The sequence below is a fragment of the Drosophila rhopaloa genome, unplaced genomic scaffold, assembly GCF_018152115.1.
Source record: "Drosophila rhopaloa isolate 14029-0021.01 unplaced genomic scaffold, ASM1815211v1 contig_115, whole genome shotgun sequence".
NCBI lineage: Eukaryota > Metazoa > Arthropoda > Insecta > Diptera > Drosophilidae > Drosophila > Drosophila rhopaloa.
Genome location: NW_025334990.1, coordinates 14394159 through 14412505, shown reverse-complemented (window position 1 = coordinate 14412505; position 18347 = coordinate 14394159). Strand labels below are relative to the sequence as shown.

Genomic DNA, 18347 nt, shown 5'->3' with positions numbered 1-18347 from the left:
TGGCCATCTCGATGGCTTTTCCGGGAAAAGACTGCTGCCTACTTTAGTGGGCAAAACTAAAAGATTTTGGGAACAGAATTTGATACTTTTAAAGTCAATTAAAGTTTGGCAAAGCGGCAACCTTACGTTTTTCTTGGAAAAGAGCCTGCCAACAAGGCCTTTTGCACATTATTATTGTCGCTATCGAGGCAGCTACTTTGGTTTTGTTGGCTTGCCACTCCAAACTGCCAAAGGAAAAAGTGATTTTTTTTTTCGCCGCTATACTGTGTTCGTTGTGACAATTGTGTGCCACATCTTGGACCACTTGAAGTGCCACGACAGCTTCATCATTGCCGGAATCATCATCATCATCGACTTCGCCGGAATCATCAGCGGTAGTGCTGGCAACTGGGAAAACGTGCTGCAAATCAACGAAAATGCCTTGGTAATTGTGCCAGGAAGTGGGAAAAGGGAGGGGGGGCAGGCAAACACTTTCAAATTGATTTCTTTTTTATTCTTTTTCGGCTGCCTCATTCTTGGTAGCCTGCCAAAAAATCCCAGCTAACCACTCACCTACGGAGCTCCGATCTCCCCTTATTCTGCACTCAATTGGCTCCGCAAAGTGTAATTGAGATCTTAATATTTATTAATGCATTCTCGCCCTAATGCAAATTTAATTGAATCGAATAGTTTCTCGCCTTTTTAGCCTTTCGGTTTTACCAAGACCACAACTAAGTTGCTTCTTCGACTGACAGACAATTAGCTGGAATCCAATTTGAAATGGCAATTGCTTAAGCCGGTGCCGCACTATTGATTTTCCAATTATTGTCGGGGTAGCCGATGTATTTCGTTTCGATTGTCCATCATTCAGCCAGCCGGCAATTAAGCAATTAAATCAATCAAGTCCTTTCGAGGACATGGCTAAGAGGGCAAATGGTGCGGTTAAAAGAAAAATTAGATAGGTCTTGAATTTTTCATCAGGTCAATTTACAACTTTTTGATTAAAATTGATTTAAATTTATATTTGATTTTCATTAATCTTACACCAAAAATTGCACCTTCTGGAAATGGATAAGATCAGAAATCATATTAGTCTTTGTATCTTAAATTTCACTGCTAGTTTATAATACTTCTATATATGAATCTTCATTCAATATTTTTACATGATAAAAAAAATCATCTCATTTTACAAAAAATAGTACACATTTTATAGTAATGAAGATTTTATAATTATTTTTGGAATTAGGTTTTCTTAAACTTATGCTAGATAATATTAGTAAAAATAATATATTAGGTGATGTTTCTCTTAGGTGTAAATCAGTACATCCTTTCTTAAAAAGAGACAAGTTTTTGGTAGATAAGAAGATCCTTCCAAAGATGTATAATTGCCCTTGTCGGTTTCGCCCGTAACCTTTGGCCTAGGATTTAAAGCAGCTTAGGAAAGGGCGAAAGTGCCGTGATCAAATTGCTGCACAAAGACCTGTCCGAACTTTCAATTAAGCCGTGTCCCAAAAGAACGACACGCCTGCATTGAAGCTGCAAATTAGCCAACAGTTCTTCAGTCGCCGGGTTTTTAGTGGGTTAAGCTCTGCCTTTTGGCCCCATTCTCTCTGCCCTTCTGCCATTCTCTTTTGGTGGCAGTTTTTGCGAACGCGAGTGCTGAATTTATGATGGCAGGACTCGCGCAGTATTTGGCGGCCTGTTGATGTGTTGATGGCCCAGTGGATTGCAATGCAAAGGCATCCTGCAGCCAGGCCCTTGTCACTGTGTCGAGTGCAGAGGGCTAGGAATATCGAGGACTTGGCGGTGGCAAGTGGGTGGATACGTGGCACTTGGGGCCGTGCCACGAGTGCCTTTCGAAACTCAATATCCTGGAGTCGTAGAATGAAAGAATCGAGTTGTGTTGCTCGTTTTCAGGTGATTAAATCAGTCGTATCCCAGGCTAGCAATTTTCCGAGTACTCTGTACTTCTGGTTATTTGCTCTCCAGTTGGTTCTGTTTGTTACAGAGACGTAGACGATGGAGATGGAAAAAAACACAAACACTCCAATCGAGCGTAAAAACTTCATTGGATTCATTAAACTTTTGCCGCCCAGTGACTGTGCAAACTGCGAATTGAACTGGCTGTGTTGAAGCCCCTCAAATTCAATTAAAAATCCTTCAGCTTTGTTTGGATTTAATTCAAAATTTTCATAGAGCTTTGCGACCCCCAACATGGCTAGCTCATGGTGGGTTCAACTTTAGCAGAGCCGAGCGAATGTTTATTTGTGTCAAGGATGTGTACAAAATCAATTATTTTGTAAGCAGTTGCCGCTGTTGCAGTTGCTGCTGCTGCTGCTGTTGCTGTTGCTGCTGCAGGTTGTTATTGCTCCTTCTGGTTACATCATTCGCACTGTCGAGCCATCCAGTCATCGAGCCATAGAGCCATAGAGCCATAGAGACATCGGAACCCAGCCAGACACAAATAACCGAAAACTGTCATAAATTTTCCGCCCGCAGGCAAATGATTCCACAGAATATCGTCTGCCTGAATGCGAATCTGCTCATTGCCCAGATGTCTATATGCATCAATTGTGGTAATTTCCCATTGCTGTTTGCCATCCTCGCTGCCTGAAGTTTAATTCTCTTGATTTCTGCTCTTGGTCTCGCCATTTCAATCGAATGAAAAGATTGCAATTGATTACAGGAAATGCCATATGCAAATTATTTCGCCTCATGTCGTTTCATTAAAACGAAAGCCGACGAAAACAATGTTGAAATTGGATATGCTGAAAACATATTTTTTCAAGGAATTCTTTGTGTATATATTAATCTTTCCAAACGCATTAAGATTGCATGTGATTAATGAATAAATAAATAATTAAAAAAATTTATTTTATTTATTTGTAATTTACGATAAAAGTAGACTATCGAAATGACACAATTTCGATATGCAATTAAAATAAACTACCAAAACGGAGATAAAAATATTTTTATTTCAAACATTCTGTCATCATTTAAGACTACAATTAAAAATTGGGTGAAAGATTTAAGTGACTTAAAATCATTTAAAATTGTATTTTAAAAATAAGCAAAATTTGTTCTTTTGGTTTGGGAATAACATACCTTGAAAAGTACTCAAGTTTTTTATTTCATTATTGATACTAAATTTCTAAATACTAGAAGAGAACATGATGTTCACAAAATCTTATTTTGCCTTAATAAATCCAGTCTAAGCAATCGAATTAAATATAATTAAATTTCAAATCGAACTGTTGACTTAATCTCGAGTGGCATTGAGACGGAAATAATCAAAAATTGGCAATTGAAGAAGACGGATAATTGATGCAAGCCTCTTTGTGGTTCGTTTCCAAAGTCTGGGCTCAAATGCCAGCACATTAGGCGTCGCAACACAGACAAAGTTTAATTAGTTGGCTGCAGATTAGCCAAGATCCTATGCTGGTAGAACCACCTTCGTGCTGGAATCGCTTGAAACGTTAATTGCCAACAATTTGCATTTTGAGCTTGTGAAATGGGGCCAGAACTTTTCCCAACTCGCCGGAATCGCGTGCATTGATTGGCTCATTAAGGGAGGCGAGGGGCAGGTGGGTGGCTGGCTGGCTGGTGATACTTGAATGCAATGTCCAGGCTAAATACACAAAACAATTACATTAACCCGGGGGGCGAAGGAGGTGGCAATGGGATGCCACATCCAGCGCATCCGACTAATGCAATTATGCCCAGCGCCTGGACCCCGAGCACGTAGATTGCCAAGGGACTGGGGAGCTCACTAAGTGGAGCACTGCTGCAGTTTTCCACACTCCCATTCAGCCATGTTCCCCCATTTCCCCCCATTTCACCCATTTCCCCCCCATTTCACCCGTTTTCCCCAGTCCGTTTGGGTTTTTCATTTGTGCTGGCGCAGGGCGTAAATTATTCAATGAGCATTGTTTCAGCAAAAGTTGCAAAATGAATTTCTACTCAAGAATTTCATTACGAGTTCGAAAACAAGTAAATGCAGCAGGGAGAAAGCGAGAGAGACAGGGAGACTGAGAGACAGAGAGAGAGAGAGTACGAGTGGTTAACAATGGCCAGGGTCCTTTTGCTCGCTTTCCTCCTTTTTCCACTGCTTGTCCACAGCTGTCCACATGTTTACATCTCATTTCATTAAATTCATTCAACTTATTGTTCTCATTAAAAGGGAAGGATACAGGCCCTCTAACACAAGCGAAATGCCGGCAAATGTTTGACAAATTAATGTTGATAAAATTGTGTGGCCTGTCGTTATGACAGGCGCCTGATCCTGCGAGTGTGTGTTAGGCAAACAAATATGTGATGTGACAGACAGACAGGTGCGTCGCCTTTTTTGCCTTGGTTAACAGCCCCCCTCCTCCTCCTTCTCCTCCTTCTAATCCCTCGCTCTCTTCACTGTCCTTTCATTTTTCCTTTCTTTTTGTGTGTGTGTGTGTGTGTGTGTGCGTGTGGCTTTCTTTTTGGGCGCGGTTTTTCCACGAATTTTCGGGGCATTTGTTTGCCCGTTAATGGGGTCTCGTGGCCATATAGATTGATATATGCATAAATAATGAGCGATAAATACAGGCGCTGTTTAAATATGATTAAAATGATATGAACGCCCCCGCCAGCGAGCTCTTCAACTTGATGGATCGCCTTTGTTAATGGCCGTGAAACATAATTCCAGCATTACTGCATTAACATTAACCCCAGCTCCTAATCGGCACTTTTACCAAAATAAAATAAAATAATTGATTGGTAAATAAGATATGATGTAAACTGTTTTTAAAGTAATGCTTCAAAAAACACTAAAAGTTTCTTTTCTATTTCGCAATTCTTAGTATAAGTTGAAAAGTATTTAATATTTACTTATAAAATAAGATGGTTTTTATTTAAACATTTTTAAAAATGTTCCCTAATAAATCTTGGTTTTCAAAAACCAAAGTCAATTTTTCTTTTTTATTAAATTTATATATTGCCAGGTTAACAAATGGGTTTTGGCTGATGCCCAAGTTTAATTAACAACAAAGAATATTTTAAACAAAATTAAAGTAAAATGTGTTAAATAAATCATAATATATTCTGTCAATACAAAACATTTTGTCCTGTTTTAAAAAACCGAAATTAATTTTGTATAATTTTTATTCATTGCTTGGTTACCTTTGAAAACAAATTAGTTTTTCTGTCATAAACTGTCATAAGCAATTGGCTTGATTGAATGAACAACGCTTTTACAAATAGGAATTTGTGGAAAATGGGAATTATTTATGAGCCAAATGTGTTAGAAACTAGCAAATATTTGATGACTGAATGTGAGAAATATGAAATTTGCGGGGCGAAAGAAGCACATTTAATTGCTTGCTAAATCAAATACAAATGCCACAAATTCTCGGTAAAGCACTCCATAAAAATCTCACCCTCTGTTTATTTGGGGCCACTTTAGTTGCGTGTTGAAGCCATTTGTCTCATTGGAGTAGACCTCGGGGAGTCCTCACTGAATAATGCACGAACTGTAATTGTCCAGAACGACCTGACAGCACTCTCGGCTCGACTTGGTTCCGTTCCCTGATTTCTCCTGCTCATATTTCTTTAATACAAACAATTTCCGCTTTATTTGCATCTGATTTCCGCAAGAGAAAATGCTCGGGTGCCCATTTTTTGCCTGCCAATTGCACATCGAAAATTGTTGCATAATTGTGGAGCAGACTGGTGCTGAGCTGCTGGATTACACTTGTTATGCAAAGCAATGCAGCTGGCAAATGCGTGCAGTTCGACAATGTGCAAAACAATGCGAAATGGCAGCGAATGGGGGGCGTGGCCGGGTTCATGTTTATGATTTTGACAACAAAACGGCAGCGAATCCCACCCAGCATCAAGGTGAGACCCCCACCCCCTCAAAAGGGGCAATGGGAGCTGGCCCGGCCATGTGACAAACAATTTGCCTACGCCCCACCTCCTGCGACACCTCAACCCCCCTCCCCCCCCACACACTCTTACCAAAGCCTGTCCCTTGCGGCTTTCAGCCACGTCAACGCGGCCATGTGTCTGTGCCAGTTCGTATCTGTGTGCATGTGGGTGTTAGCCATCTGGGTGTGTGTATGTGTCGCCTGTCACTTTTTACGCTCCTGCAAAACACATCCACATCCACATCCACATCCACATCCACATCCACTGACGAACTGCATAAATAACTAAGCGAATATGCGGCAACAAACGAATATGTGATACCTCTATGGGGGATATGAACAAGTGCTGGAAACATGATACTACACACTATCAAAACACGACGATTTGATAAACGAGATTGGTTATATAACCAATATAACATTTGGAAAGCAATAGGGTTGACATTATCTAGCGATATGCGTGTGTGGATAAAATAAATGAAGCAAACTATCAACAAAGAGATAGGCCACAAAAATATATGGCATCAAATATCTTAAAAGTTTATTAAAAACATAATGGTCTGTGTTCTTAAATTCAAAATAGCAGTGTCTTTTTAGTAAATAACTCTTAGTAGGTACCATATTTATAATAATGGTGATTTATACAGCCTTTTGTTTTTTATACATCCAAAGAATTTGGTATGAGCGGGGAATATTGTGAAGAAGTAGGGGGAAAAATGGTCGAATTAGCAGAGATACTCTTCCCAACATTCTCGTACATTCATAAAATCATGAATCAGTTCAAAGCTAAATATTTCGAAGTTTATGCCATGGCTAAAAGTGGTTTAAACTTGGCCCAAAAGCATAAGCTCGATTGCCAAGCAATTTGCATCGAGTTGCCGGAAATTGTACATTTGAGAACTGAGCTTAGAAAACTCGCATTATCCTTTTCTTCGGCAGGGTATCGTTCACCCACACATTTGTATGCATGCATTTGAAAATTTGAGTGCTGCTTGCGACATGTTCTTGGGCTGTTGTTGTCGTTTCCATTGCCGCTGCATTCTTTTTTCCGCCTGCATTGTTGACAGGCGTTAAAATTTGACATACACACAAATATAGTGGCACCAACACATGTGCCGCGTCTCCCTATCAGGACGTCTCTGTGTGTGTGTGTGAGCTAGGACATTGTTTGAATTGCCCGTCGAGGTTAAGCTGTAACATTTAAAGTGTTGTCGGTTCCGTTTGCCGTTTGCCATTGTACATAGTTGCTGCTGCTGCAGTTGCATGTTGCTGCCGTTGCCGTAGATGTTGCTGGTGTTTAGCTCAAGTGCACTTTGCGTTTTTCCCTTTTCTGGGCTCACAAGTTGACATTCCTGCTGCCGAGAAGGCTCTGACGGATTTCAATTGCCCCCCGGCACTCGGCAAAAGTTCTGAATAATATTTCGCTTGCCCAACTAATCAAGGCATTAATTTCCCAGGGCTCAGGGCATTTAGGGGTTAACCGTCCGTCCTTAGTGCCATGTCACATATCCATCAGAGATTGTCGCCGGGCGTAGGCTGTCATGGGTCAAGGGGCCGGGAGCTCCTCCTTGGACCTCAAAGGACCTCGCCTCCCTCCCCCCTTACCCCAACCCCCCTGCAACTGACATCATTGTGTGTGTGAGTCCATTTTCATTGTCTAAGCATTTAGGACCTCGGCTTATTAGACATTGTGGACCCGCCCCGCCCCCCTGAACCTCTAGCAACCTCCGCACAGCCGGGTACAAAGGATCACAGCCACAAAGGACATCCCCGGCCATCCAACACAGGGCATAAATGTGTAGTTGTAGGCGTGTGCCATTAGCCATAATGCATACTCCATTATGCCGGCATTGTTTGAGTTTTTGCGCCCCCCATTCTCCTTTCTTTGGGCGTGTGCAATGTCCCCGAGAGTAGGGAGCTGGAAAAAGTGAATCCACGGCAAAAAATGGTACAATATTTAAAATCAATAGGATTTTATATAGTGAGATAATTAGGTGCTTAAAATATTAAACGAAATGAGGACTGGACATCACAAATGTGTAAGATATTTTAGATAAATAATGGAATACATGCTTCAACAATTTCTAAACTAAATAATAAAAAATATTGATATCTTTAAGATCAATTTAATTTAATGATTTCAATCACTTTGAAGACATTTGCACAGGTCGTGGTTTAATATCATTATCTTTCAATCATTTCTCTTATTATCAATTCTTGTGAATATCCTCATATAATCATATGCCCCATATAATATTTTGAGTGGTGGGGTCGCTCATGCAACTTGCTGCTGCGACAAAAGCCCAAAGTCCAAAGCCATCTGGCTGTCAGTCAGTTTCAGTTTCAGGTCCACAGCAAAGTTAATGACAACTTGCATAAGAACACTTTACCCAGCCGCAGAGACAGACAGCTGGCGAGTGTCCTGCACACATGAATGTTTCAACATCTAGCCAGGAGCCCTTGGCCATTGGCATTCCTGTTGCAATCCCACTCCACCTTACATCGCCACCCGACAGGTTATGAATATTTCAAGCGGACAACCGACTGCATTCAATATGCTCTATATGTAGCCGAAAATGGGAAGACAATTATGGCCAATGGATTTTAACACTTTCGAGTCAGGAAATATTAAAGACTTTCAGTCGGATGATTTTCTGTTGTGCTCCTTGAAGGGCTTACAAAATTCATGGAAATACCAAATAAATGCGATATCCTAAGAGCTTAATGCGAAGTCCACTTCGCTTCCTCGAAATATGCTTAATTTAATTATTAATTGATTTAAGTGGCGCTTCGACGTGAAAGGTTGCTCATTATGAAGTTGGCAATCGAGCAGAAATTGGAAAGTTTTCAAAGTTGAGAGTTGTTTGGGGGCGTGGGCGGGTTCTCACAGGACTTCCGCCCAAGGGCAGGAACTGTAATTTCTTATTTTGCCTGCTGCGAATTGAAGAATTTATCTTTATTTTTTACCCCAGTACATTTGCCCCCCTTTCCCCTTTCCCCCTCCCCCCTCTTGTGTACCCCAGCCGCATTGTTGTGCATTGGGCCGCAGCTGGTCTGCCATTAAATCAACAATGGCCGCCCGTACACGTGCTCGTCCTTCTCAACGGGTATGTGTGTATGGGGATGTCCTGTGTGTCTCTGTGTGAGTGTGTGTGTTTTGCTGTATTAGTTTCCCTTTTGTATGATTTTTCATTTGAGTTAAGACCCTCCCCTTGCCAACGAACCCCACGGCCTGGGCATATTTGTGCGTATTGCAAGTGAAATTCTCTGCTGCTTATTGTTATTGCCCCGGGAACATGGAAAACGATTGAGCGGTAGGATGGGCAAATGGGTGGGCGACTGGAGGAAACGCTGGAGGGGGGATGGGGGGATGGGGAAAGGGCACACAGGACATTCAGAACACAGAGCTCGGCGCACAGGACACGCAGCAATTGAGAGTTGTTGATTGTTGCATATTACTCACAGCCCGAAAGTTCAAAGGGTCATCGCAGCGGGCAAGTTGGCTCCGACTCTGAATTTGTTCTCAGCTTGGCAACAAGCGAAAAAAAAAGAAGAATTTCCGGTGCATACTCTAGGGAATAATGCCTGTATTGTTCAACCATCGAGTAGTCGGATTATTCGGACTTAAATTGATATTTAAAATGTTACCAAGGAGCTTACAGCATTGGACACTGTTGACCTTTTCAATTGGATAGTTTTCATCTTTTTAATGATGTATTTATCTTTATATTTTTAATCAATTCAAATATTTATACAACTAGAGGGCTATATTATACATCATATTCTCAAAATGACATTTGACATATAGCATTTAACATTTTAACATCTGCAACTTTCATTAATAAAGAATTTAAAAAATATTGTCTTTATCAAGACTTATGGATGTGCAGGAATTTTAAAAAGCTTTTATTGTTCTTTAGCAATTAGTTTTCTTTTTTAATGACCAATACAAAGATATAAAAAGTATCGATTTCGCTTTGATTAATTGGAAGGAATTTTAAAGTGAAATATCTATAGACCAAAACTTAAATCACTTTAAATTAAATAATCTCAAGCATATTGGCTGCAGGTCATAAGCATCTCTCCGAAATGTGCAATATGAGGTGGAAGCAAACAATCGGGATAATATAATTCTTCCTGCCAGGCTCATAAATATTCATGCTATAACCGGAAAACGATTAAATTGCAAAAGGTTAAAGGCTCCTGTTGCAGCTCCAACTTCGGCGAGGTCCTGCTGCTGCAGCACCGTGTATTCCAATATTGATAGTAAATGCCGTAAAGTGTTCTACGGAAATTCTGCAGCCACGCGTACTCGCTTTTCCCGCCCACTTCACCGCCCCTTACTGTGTTGTTGTAGCCGCTGCCTTGAGTTTTATGCAAGCATGTGGAAAATTCCAACGAAGTGCGGTCATTTTAATAACAAAAAACATCAGCTCTTTATGCACTCAATGCTCCTGTTTTTTTTTCGCCGTTCGCTGCTTTGGCTTCTATTTACTTGTTTTTTTTTTGTTTTTTGCATTTTATGACTTTTACTGTTGTTGTTAGCCGAGCGAAACTTTTCCAATATACCAGTATGCTTTTTGTTTTTCCCGCTGCAGATGGTTGTTGCTCCCCATTGGGTTGGTTTTCCCCAGCGTGTGGGTGCGTTTTGTACTTGTGTGCGGCTATCACAGTCGCTCGGTTTAATTTTTAAATCACACAAGACAGTTAATTAATGGAGGGAAAAGTGGTGTTAGGGACCGGAAATATTTCAATAAAAATTAAGGAAATTGGAGTAAACATTTCTTAGATTTTACATTTCTGGGTTAAGATTTTGGGAGTTGGGTTAAACCCTTTTTAACGCGGTTAAGCTGCCAATTTGGTTTTCTCCTAATTTTCCTTTAAAACTTCGTCTTCTTGTATCTCCCTTTTCCCAAGCAAAATAAATCTCCTTTAAGCACTTTCACACTAAAAGATTAAGTGGCATATCAAATCCAGACTGACACTCTCTGGTTAACAGTTTTCTTCAATTGTCAGTCTTAAATCAGGGTTAAAATCTCCTAAAAGACATTTGACCTTGGAATCACCATCTTTTTTATTTCTTTTTCTTATGTGGTCTCTTGTAAGTGACACATCTTAATTGAGATAAAATTATACAGGCTATAAAAAGGTTATCTTTTCCCTTCAGCTTGAGAAGGGATTGTGTAGGGCATAATTTTTAGGTTTGGGTTTTTTTGTCTTAAAATATTTATAACCCTTTTTTTTAACTTTTTGAATGCTTTTTAAATGTACTTGCAATTTTAAGATACATCTTAGTAGTAAAGTAATTAATTTAAAAATATGTATAAAATATATGATTGTTTCAAAAGAGTAAATTCGGAAATATTTATAACACTTTTTTAACTTTTTGAATGCTTTATAAATTTACTTACAATTTTTAAGATACATCTCAGCAGTAAAGCAATTAATTTACAAATATGTTTAAAATTAAATAAATTCGGAAATAGGAGATTAATGATATTTTGTGTTAAAAGAACGTATATTTGTATCTCTCTGGGATTTTTCACAGTTTAACTTTATATAACTTTTGATTAATTCTAACATCCCGTTGCCATCTCTTTTCCAATTGCAGGGTCAGTGCTCGGCTGGTACACTGCCCATGGCCTGGGTCGATGAGGGACCCGGGCCCCCAATCTGCCCCCGATCCTGCGCCGAACAGCAGCAACAGAGGCCGGCGGCCTCCAAGGCGAAGCGGAGCGCCACCAGTAACAATAAAGTCAAGTATTTCGTAAACTATAAGACAGCCCAGATGCGTTTGCGCCGCGGTGGGGAGTACGCGATGGACGCCACCGAGAGCAATTCCCCAGCGGCCAGCGAGCGGCCAACGAGCACCACCGACGACCAGGAGGATGTGGAGTCCTCGTTCTCGTTCTCCACCACCACAGAGGAGGCGATGGCGGAGGCGGATACGAAGGTGCCGGAGCCGACGCTGTCCTACAGCCATCTGCATGCCCAGGAGCCGATCCTGGTCCACCAGCAGGGGCAGGAGCAGGGGCAGGGGCAGTGGCAGGAGGAGCAGGAGGAGCAACAACAGTGCCTTGAATATCTGGGCGATTCCGCCGAGTCGAGTCCGCAGCACCTGTGCGACCTCCAGTCACCTGCCCATCTGCTGGAGCGGCTGAGGGTCCTGCGGCTGCGCAACTGCTGCGAGAGGAGCGCCTTCAGCGCCCTGCACACGCTGGCCTTGAATGCCAGCCTATCGGATCGGAGCGAGTGCATCCGCGTGCTGACCGATTTGCTGGACGTGGACGGACTGGCCAACAGGATCACCTGCGAGCTGGCCGAGATCCTGTTCCGTTTCGACTGCCGGCAGGTCTACTCGCTGATCAATCAGTGCGACGATTGCAAGGTGAGTCCCAGATTTTGTACCTCAGCAAGAAGCAAGGACCTTAAAAAACTCCCTCAAACTCCTTGGCCCTTAACCCGTCTAATCCCCTATCTTGCCACTCCACCAGTCCACACCCCTTTAACCCAATTAAGCCCCAACCTCATTCGCTTTCCACTTTGGCCCAGGCCGAAACTCTTCCGCACCGCGTGACATTTTTAGCTGCTCATTAATTATTAAAGTTGAGCTGCGAAAAAAGGGAAAAACTGAAAACAAAACCAAAACCAAAGGCCCTAAAAAAGCAATTTTGCACTGTGAGAAAAGTCGAGCTGTGGTTAAATCTTAGAATATAATACTTATTAAACTCATGATAATTTGTAATGGTGTTAAAACTAAATAAATAAAGTATCAAGTGATTTCTCAAGCAATTTAAATATTCAGTATCCAATAAAAATACTCTTTTTAATATTTCAAAGTCTTGTTAAGATAAAGTATTGGCCTAGGCACTAAAATGTAAATCAGAATCACAAAGATTTTTCTTCAGTGCTTGACCAAAGTACCCAAGTTAAGCTTTTAAGGTCTATAAGTTTATCTATTTATCTGATATTCTCCCAGTGAACCGCTGCTGCAGCAAAGCAAACGTCAAAAATAGTAAACTTTAATCCGCTAAGAACAAAGGCCTGTTTGCATTTAAAATTACCAACACTGCCATTGGCCATTCTCTCAGTGCAGAGCTCATTGAGGGCTCATGCCGCTTTTGGCCCATAACCAGAGCCAGGACTCTTGTCCAAGGATTCATATTTCAGACTCGTAATTATGGGGCAGCCGCGGAAAGGACGAGCGAGGAGACGCAGGAGTCCGCGTTGCGGTTAATTTGTGGCACTTAAGCTCGGCTGCAGTTGCTCCTCGCTACATAACAACACCAGATTTCGGTTGCATATTTGATGTCTGTTCCATATAATTGGTAATTATTCGTCGAGTGCCGGCCAGAGGTTCCTTTCCTTAACCTGAAAACCTGAAATGGCTGAAGGGGCGAAAGGAGGAGCTGGCTAAAACAATGACTACGCTAATGAGGGTCTCTGTGGGTAAAGGAAAAACCTTTTGAATACTGCAAAATCTCTGCGAGAGCAGTGGCGAATGGAGGCAGTAAAAAAAAAAAAAACAGAAATGTGAATTGCGCTGATTAACAAAACTTGAGGCAAATGCTAAGCAGACGGCAACAGAGCAGCAACAACAACTCGGGCCAAAAATACACAAGATGTAAGTGGGAAGCAGGAGGGGGGGTTGGTGGCTGAGGTGGGTTGCAGGTGCTAGGGGCAGACATATGTACACACACAAATTTAAATTTAAATTACGCATACGCCTGGTGGCACACATTTAATGCGCTGTGCAGCCGCAGAGGCAACAACAACAAGGGTTTTAAACTAACCGAAGGATAGGGATTGCAGGGGGGTGGGGGCTGGAGGAAGGGGAAAGGGAGAAGGGCGTGCGGAGAAAGGGGAAAGAGAATCAGAGCAGAGAATCACCATCAGCAGCCTTAACATAATTCTAGTTCGAAAATCGGGTTCTCTCTCTCTCTGGAAATCAGTTACCAGAGAGCTGGTGAGAGATTTCCAGGGCCTCTTTTTCTCTCTCTTGCGGTGTCAGCAGGGCACTCTCCCGCTCTCTCTGGCAGGACTCATACTCTCTCTCTCTCGCAGCTTCCCTGGCTTTGGGGATTCTGCAAACTTTTTCGCAGTTTATATAAGTTTCAACAGGCCAATGTTTTGTTATAAATTCCACAAAATTAAAAAAAAACATATTCAAACTTGTAGGCAACTCTCCCGGGAATCCTGTAAGCTTGCCAAACATTTAGTTTTATAATATTTTAATGACCCAAACTTTAATTTGCTTAAGCTTGGCCATTTGCCCGACAGAAGGCAAAGGCATTTCCAACAGAAACATTTGAATTTTCAACTGCGCGCGCTTCTCTTGCCCTCTTTCTCTCTTGTTGGCCATTCAGCAGAAGGTTCCTTGGCTTTTCCAAAGTGCCAGCCTCGTCCACACGGCCAGATTCCAGTACAAAACACGTTTTTGCACATGGCCCGACCAAAGTTTGGACTTAACCCCGACCGTATCGATATCACTGGGCTGTGATATCACTCATGGTCCAGTTAACCGATTTAAATACTCGCTCAAATTGCACTGGCCAATGCATATTTATATTTATTTATGATTACCCACCTTTTTCGACCGCAAGTTCGTCTAATTAGTCGCAAAAGGCTTGACATTGCGGCCAACCGCAAAGGGAAAACCCATTGGCCGGAACTCGAGCTTCAAGGCAACGGTTTGTGTCCTTATTTGCGGTTTGGAAAGCAGTTTTGGGTGCAGCTCAGACCCATCTTTGGGCCTGCCTGAAAGCCAAAAAGACGTTGACGGTCTCATCATTGCGGCAATTCGATTATTTTGGTCATATTTGTGGAAATTACAATCGTTTTTAGGTACCGCATTATGAGAGGACAATATGCTTTTGATGGAAGGACCAAATACTCAATAACTTGACCCTAAAATAATGATACTAAGTACTATTTAATGACTATGCTATTTTGAAGTTGTTCTATTGAATTTGCTTTAAGATTTTAATTATATTCTCGGTCAAAAATTGTGGTATTTTAACTCGTAAAAAATCAATTAAGCAAAATGTCCACGGCATTAAATATTGCATTAAGAAACTATTTATTACTCATTTTGTCGAATAAACATTTTATTATTTTATGACGCGCTTTTGAAAATATAGTTTGAAATCAATTAATTCATTAAACTCCGATTTAACGAAATTTATGTTTATATAAAAAAATATTATGTCATTTATTATATTTGTTCTATCTGCCATATTTACTAAGATGACTAATATGCATTTGCATGCACTAAACAAACTAAAACTGCTGATAAATCAAAACCTGTAGCCTTAATTAAGCCTATGAAAAAGACAAATAAATATTTGCCACTTTGCTTGAAACTCAATTAAATCTTCAACAAATGAATCACAAACAGATGAGCATAGCAACACATGCATATTTATGAGGTAACTCTATTATGCACAAAGCGACTATAAATCGTTGACCTCTAGAGCCTGCAACATTGAAACTCAAAACTTCACCTGAGAACAATGGCGTCAAGGTTGAAGCTTTGCAAAACAACTTGCACTTTGTTGATTCCGATTAATTTAATCAATTGGTTCAATCAACTATTGTTTGGCTTATATTATTTACATAGGTGTGTATTCTCTGAACCTGCTTGCTTGCACATGCGAAAAGCATTCTATCAACATAGTTTGCTGCTGTTTGGCCATAATCTATTTTCATCGGAGATTTCGATTTGATGTGGGGGATTTTCGTTATTTTGTGTCTCGCCCTCTGGCTTTTTTGTTTCATATACTTTGTGGCAGTGTGTATAAATTTGCATTTTACATATAGACACATATCGCATAACCTTACGTCATCGAAGGAGCGCCGGGGAAAGCTTATGGTTGGGTGAAATGTATTGGTGGAAGTGTGGAGGGGGCCGTTGTCGACGAAAGAAAATTGTCAAAAGCGGAAGTAGCGTAATTTCATAAATGATTGATTACAAACACTTTACACGCATTCTCACTTATGTACGCCAATCACACACACAGCCGCCCACACACACACACAGGCACATCCTTGCGAAGGATAACGCTTTCTCTTTTCTCACATATTTGCTTAGGTGTTTGGGCCATAAACGATTTGTTGCTGTTGTCGCCTGGCGACAGCTGACAACACTGAGCTGTATTACACTATAGCCGCGTTTTGTTGGGTCCGCTTTGCACTTCTCTATACCCCCGCCCGCCCCCTGGTTCCTCCACCCCCTCCCCCTTTGCGGCTGGACACATGTGTGCGACGACAGCCAGGAGAAAAACTTTCTGTGTTCCAATAATCTTTTCCCCTCCCCTTTGGCCGCGCCATCAGCATTTGTTTCTACCTTTTTTTGCATTGGCATTTGGCTTGGCTTTCTCGTCCTGTTTGCCTCCTTCGCAGTTTGCCACTTTGTGCAATCTAGCAATTTATCGAGTTCTGCGTGGGCGCCGCATCTTCCAGATTATAATCCCGCCCAGGGTGGAATTGGAAGCAGCTGGCCCAAGACTCCAGATTGATAGATTTCACTTTGCGGTGCACGGTGGATTAAAGAAAAAGTAGATTTAGCAGCGGAGATTTCTGAAAACGAAGGGATCCGACGGCTGGATTCTATAAATAATCCTGGGAAAAGTTAGAGAGAAAGTCAGATTAATATCATTGATTTGTTTTTTGGGACTTCTTGATGAATTGTGCGTGATAATATGTAGCTAAGAATGACATTACCTACTGTTTTTTTTTCAAAGTTCATAGATTTTACTTGAACTTATTTCGGAATAGTTTTATAATTCAACTATGTTTGGATAACCTATTTAACAAAAATATTAATCTGGTGAAGGAAGTAAAATCATTTATACCGAATTCAATTCAATTCCGTTTATACTGATCTTATATGATCTTAATTTATAAATACTTTCCAAACCTTTAACAAGATACAATCATTGTAAGTCTCTGTAATTTTAGCATTAGAAAACTAAATACATAAATATACAAATACAAACAAATAATCTAAAAAATACAGCAGATTGCCTTGAAAATGGCTACAATCGATATCAAAAATGTATGCTTTTTTCCGCTTACCCAGCAATAAGCATTTGGGTCACATTCCTCCCTTCGCACTAGCCCCTTGGAAAAACTTTCTCCCCTGATTAGCTCCACGAAACCTCCGTTGAAAACAGGAGCAACTTTCGCTTTTAACCCTCAGAATTATTGCGTATACGCCATGTAGGCTGAGTTCTGGGGAAAAGTTTCGGTTAAAGGCCCTCTTGGCCAAATGAATGGCGCAATGCAGCGGAAAATTGGCCAATTCGAACAAAAAGAAGAAGCAGAAGGAGCGCTAATGTGACCAAATGGAGAAGTAAGAGGAGGTGGGAGGGGACATGGGGAGGAGGAGCAGCAGCAAACGATTAATCAATAAAACGAAGCCTGATGAGCAGGACACAGACAGACAAGGACCGCAAGACAGACAAAAGGGTAGCAAGGGTAGCAAGGGCAGCAGCAGCAGCTGCTCCTTGTGCTCCTTTGGGGTCTTTGGGGTCCTTACACCCCCCCCACCCCCATTCCATCCCACTGTGAGATCCCCTCTAGCTTCGGGTGAGCTGCTCCCACGTTGACTGACAAGTCTTTGTGCAAACAGACGCACAATCCCACTCACAAACACACACTCGCAAATAGGGACAGCACACACACAATCACACACACACACACACAAACAGAGACCAGCTCGTTGCTGACACAATATGAAAAATGTTTTTTTTTCCCTCTTTCCAGGGGATGTGGCTTCTAAGGGGGAGGAGGGGTGGTTCAGGGCATGTTCGTAATCCACAATCGACAAAGATAAATCGCTTTTAGTGTGCTTCAAAGCATTTATTTAAATTTACGCTCGCTCTCTGTTTCTGTCTCTGTCTCGCCCTCACTGTCTGTCACCTCGCCCTTTCTAGTCAGCTGCACCGGAAAAAATAAATAAATAAATTGTAATTAAGGTCAATCTGATCATGGTCTATGTACTACAAAGTCACAGAAATCCCTTTCAACTGAATTCAAAAGTGAAAACTTGAAGGGATCTTTTATATTTTATCCTTTGTGATTTGGATTTCTAAGCTGTAAGCTTTTTTAAAAAAACTGTAGCAGCTTCAGGTTTTCCTTACAAAAGTATACCCTTGCAGATGGTATCATTAAACGTCAACACCTGCATCAATTTATTTGCCATTAAGAGGCTTAATTTAATGTAAATTTATAAGAACTAATAAACTTGTTACAATTTTTAAGGATTTTATAGCCTACAAATAAATGCTTCGGAAATCTCCATACTTTAAAATCCCAAAAAAAGGATGTCAGAAGTATATATAAACCTCTTTATTCAGCAATTAAGACAAAAATACATTATAGCTTATTGCACTAAGTGCTTTAAAAGATATTAAGCCTAATGGCTTATATTTGGATCTTCAATGCTGTTTTTTGTTTTCTGTGCAGCTG

General features: G+C 41.1%; 1 protein-coding gene across 7 annotated transcripts in view; it reads left to right on the top strand.

Annotated features, from left to right (window-relative positions):
* The window catches only part of LOC108039883, a 35770-nt gene that overhangs the window by 4728 nt on the left and 12695 nt on the right, over positions 1–18347 (top strand). For all 7 annotated transcript variants that reach the window (XM_017117047.2, XM_017117046.2, XM_017117045.2 and 4 more), the window contains one exon: positions 11488–12264. In XM_017117047.2, coding sequence (XP_016972536.1) covers positions 11488–12264 — 777 coding nt within the window. The remainder of the gene's footprint in view (positions 1–11487; positions 12265–18347) is intronic.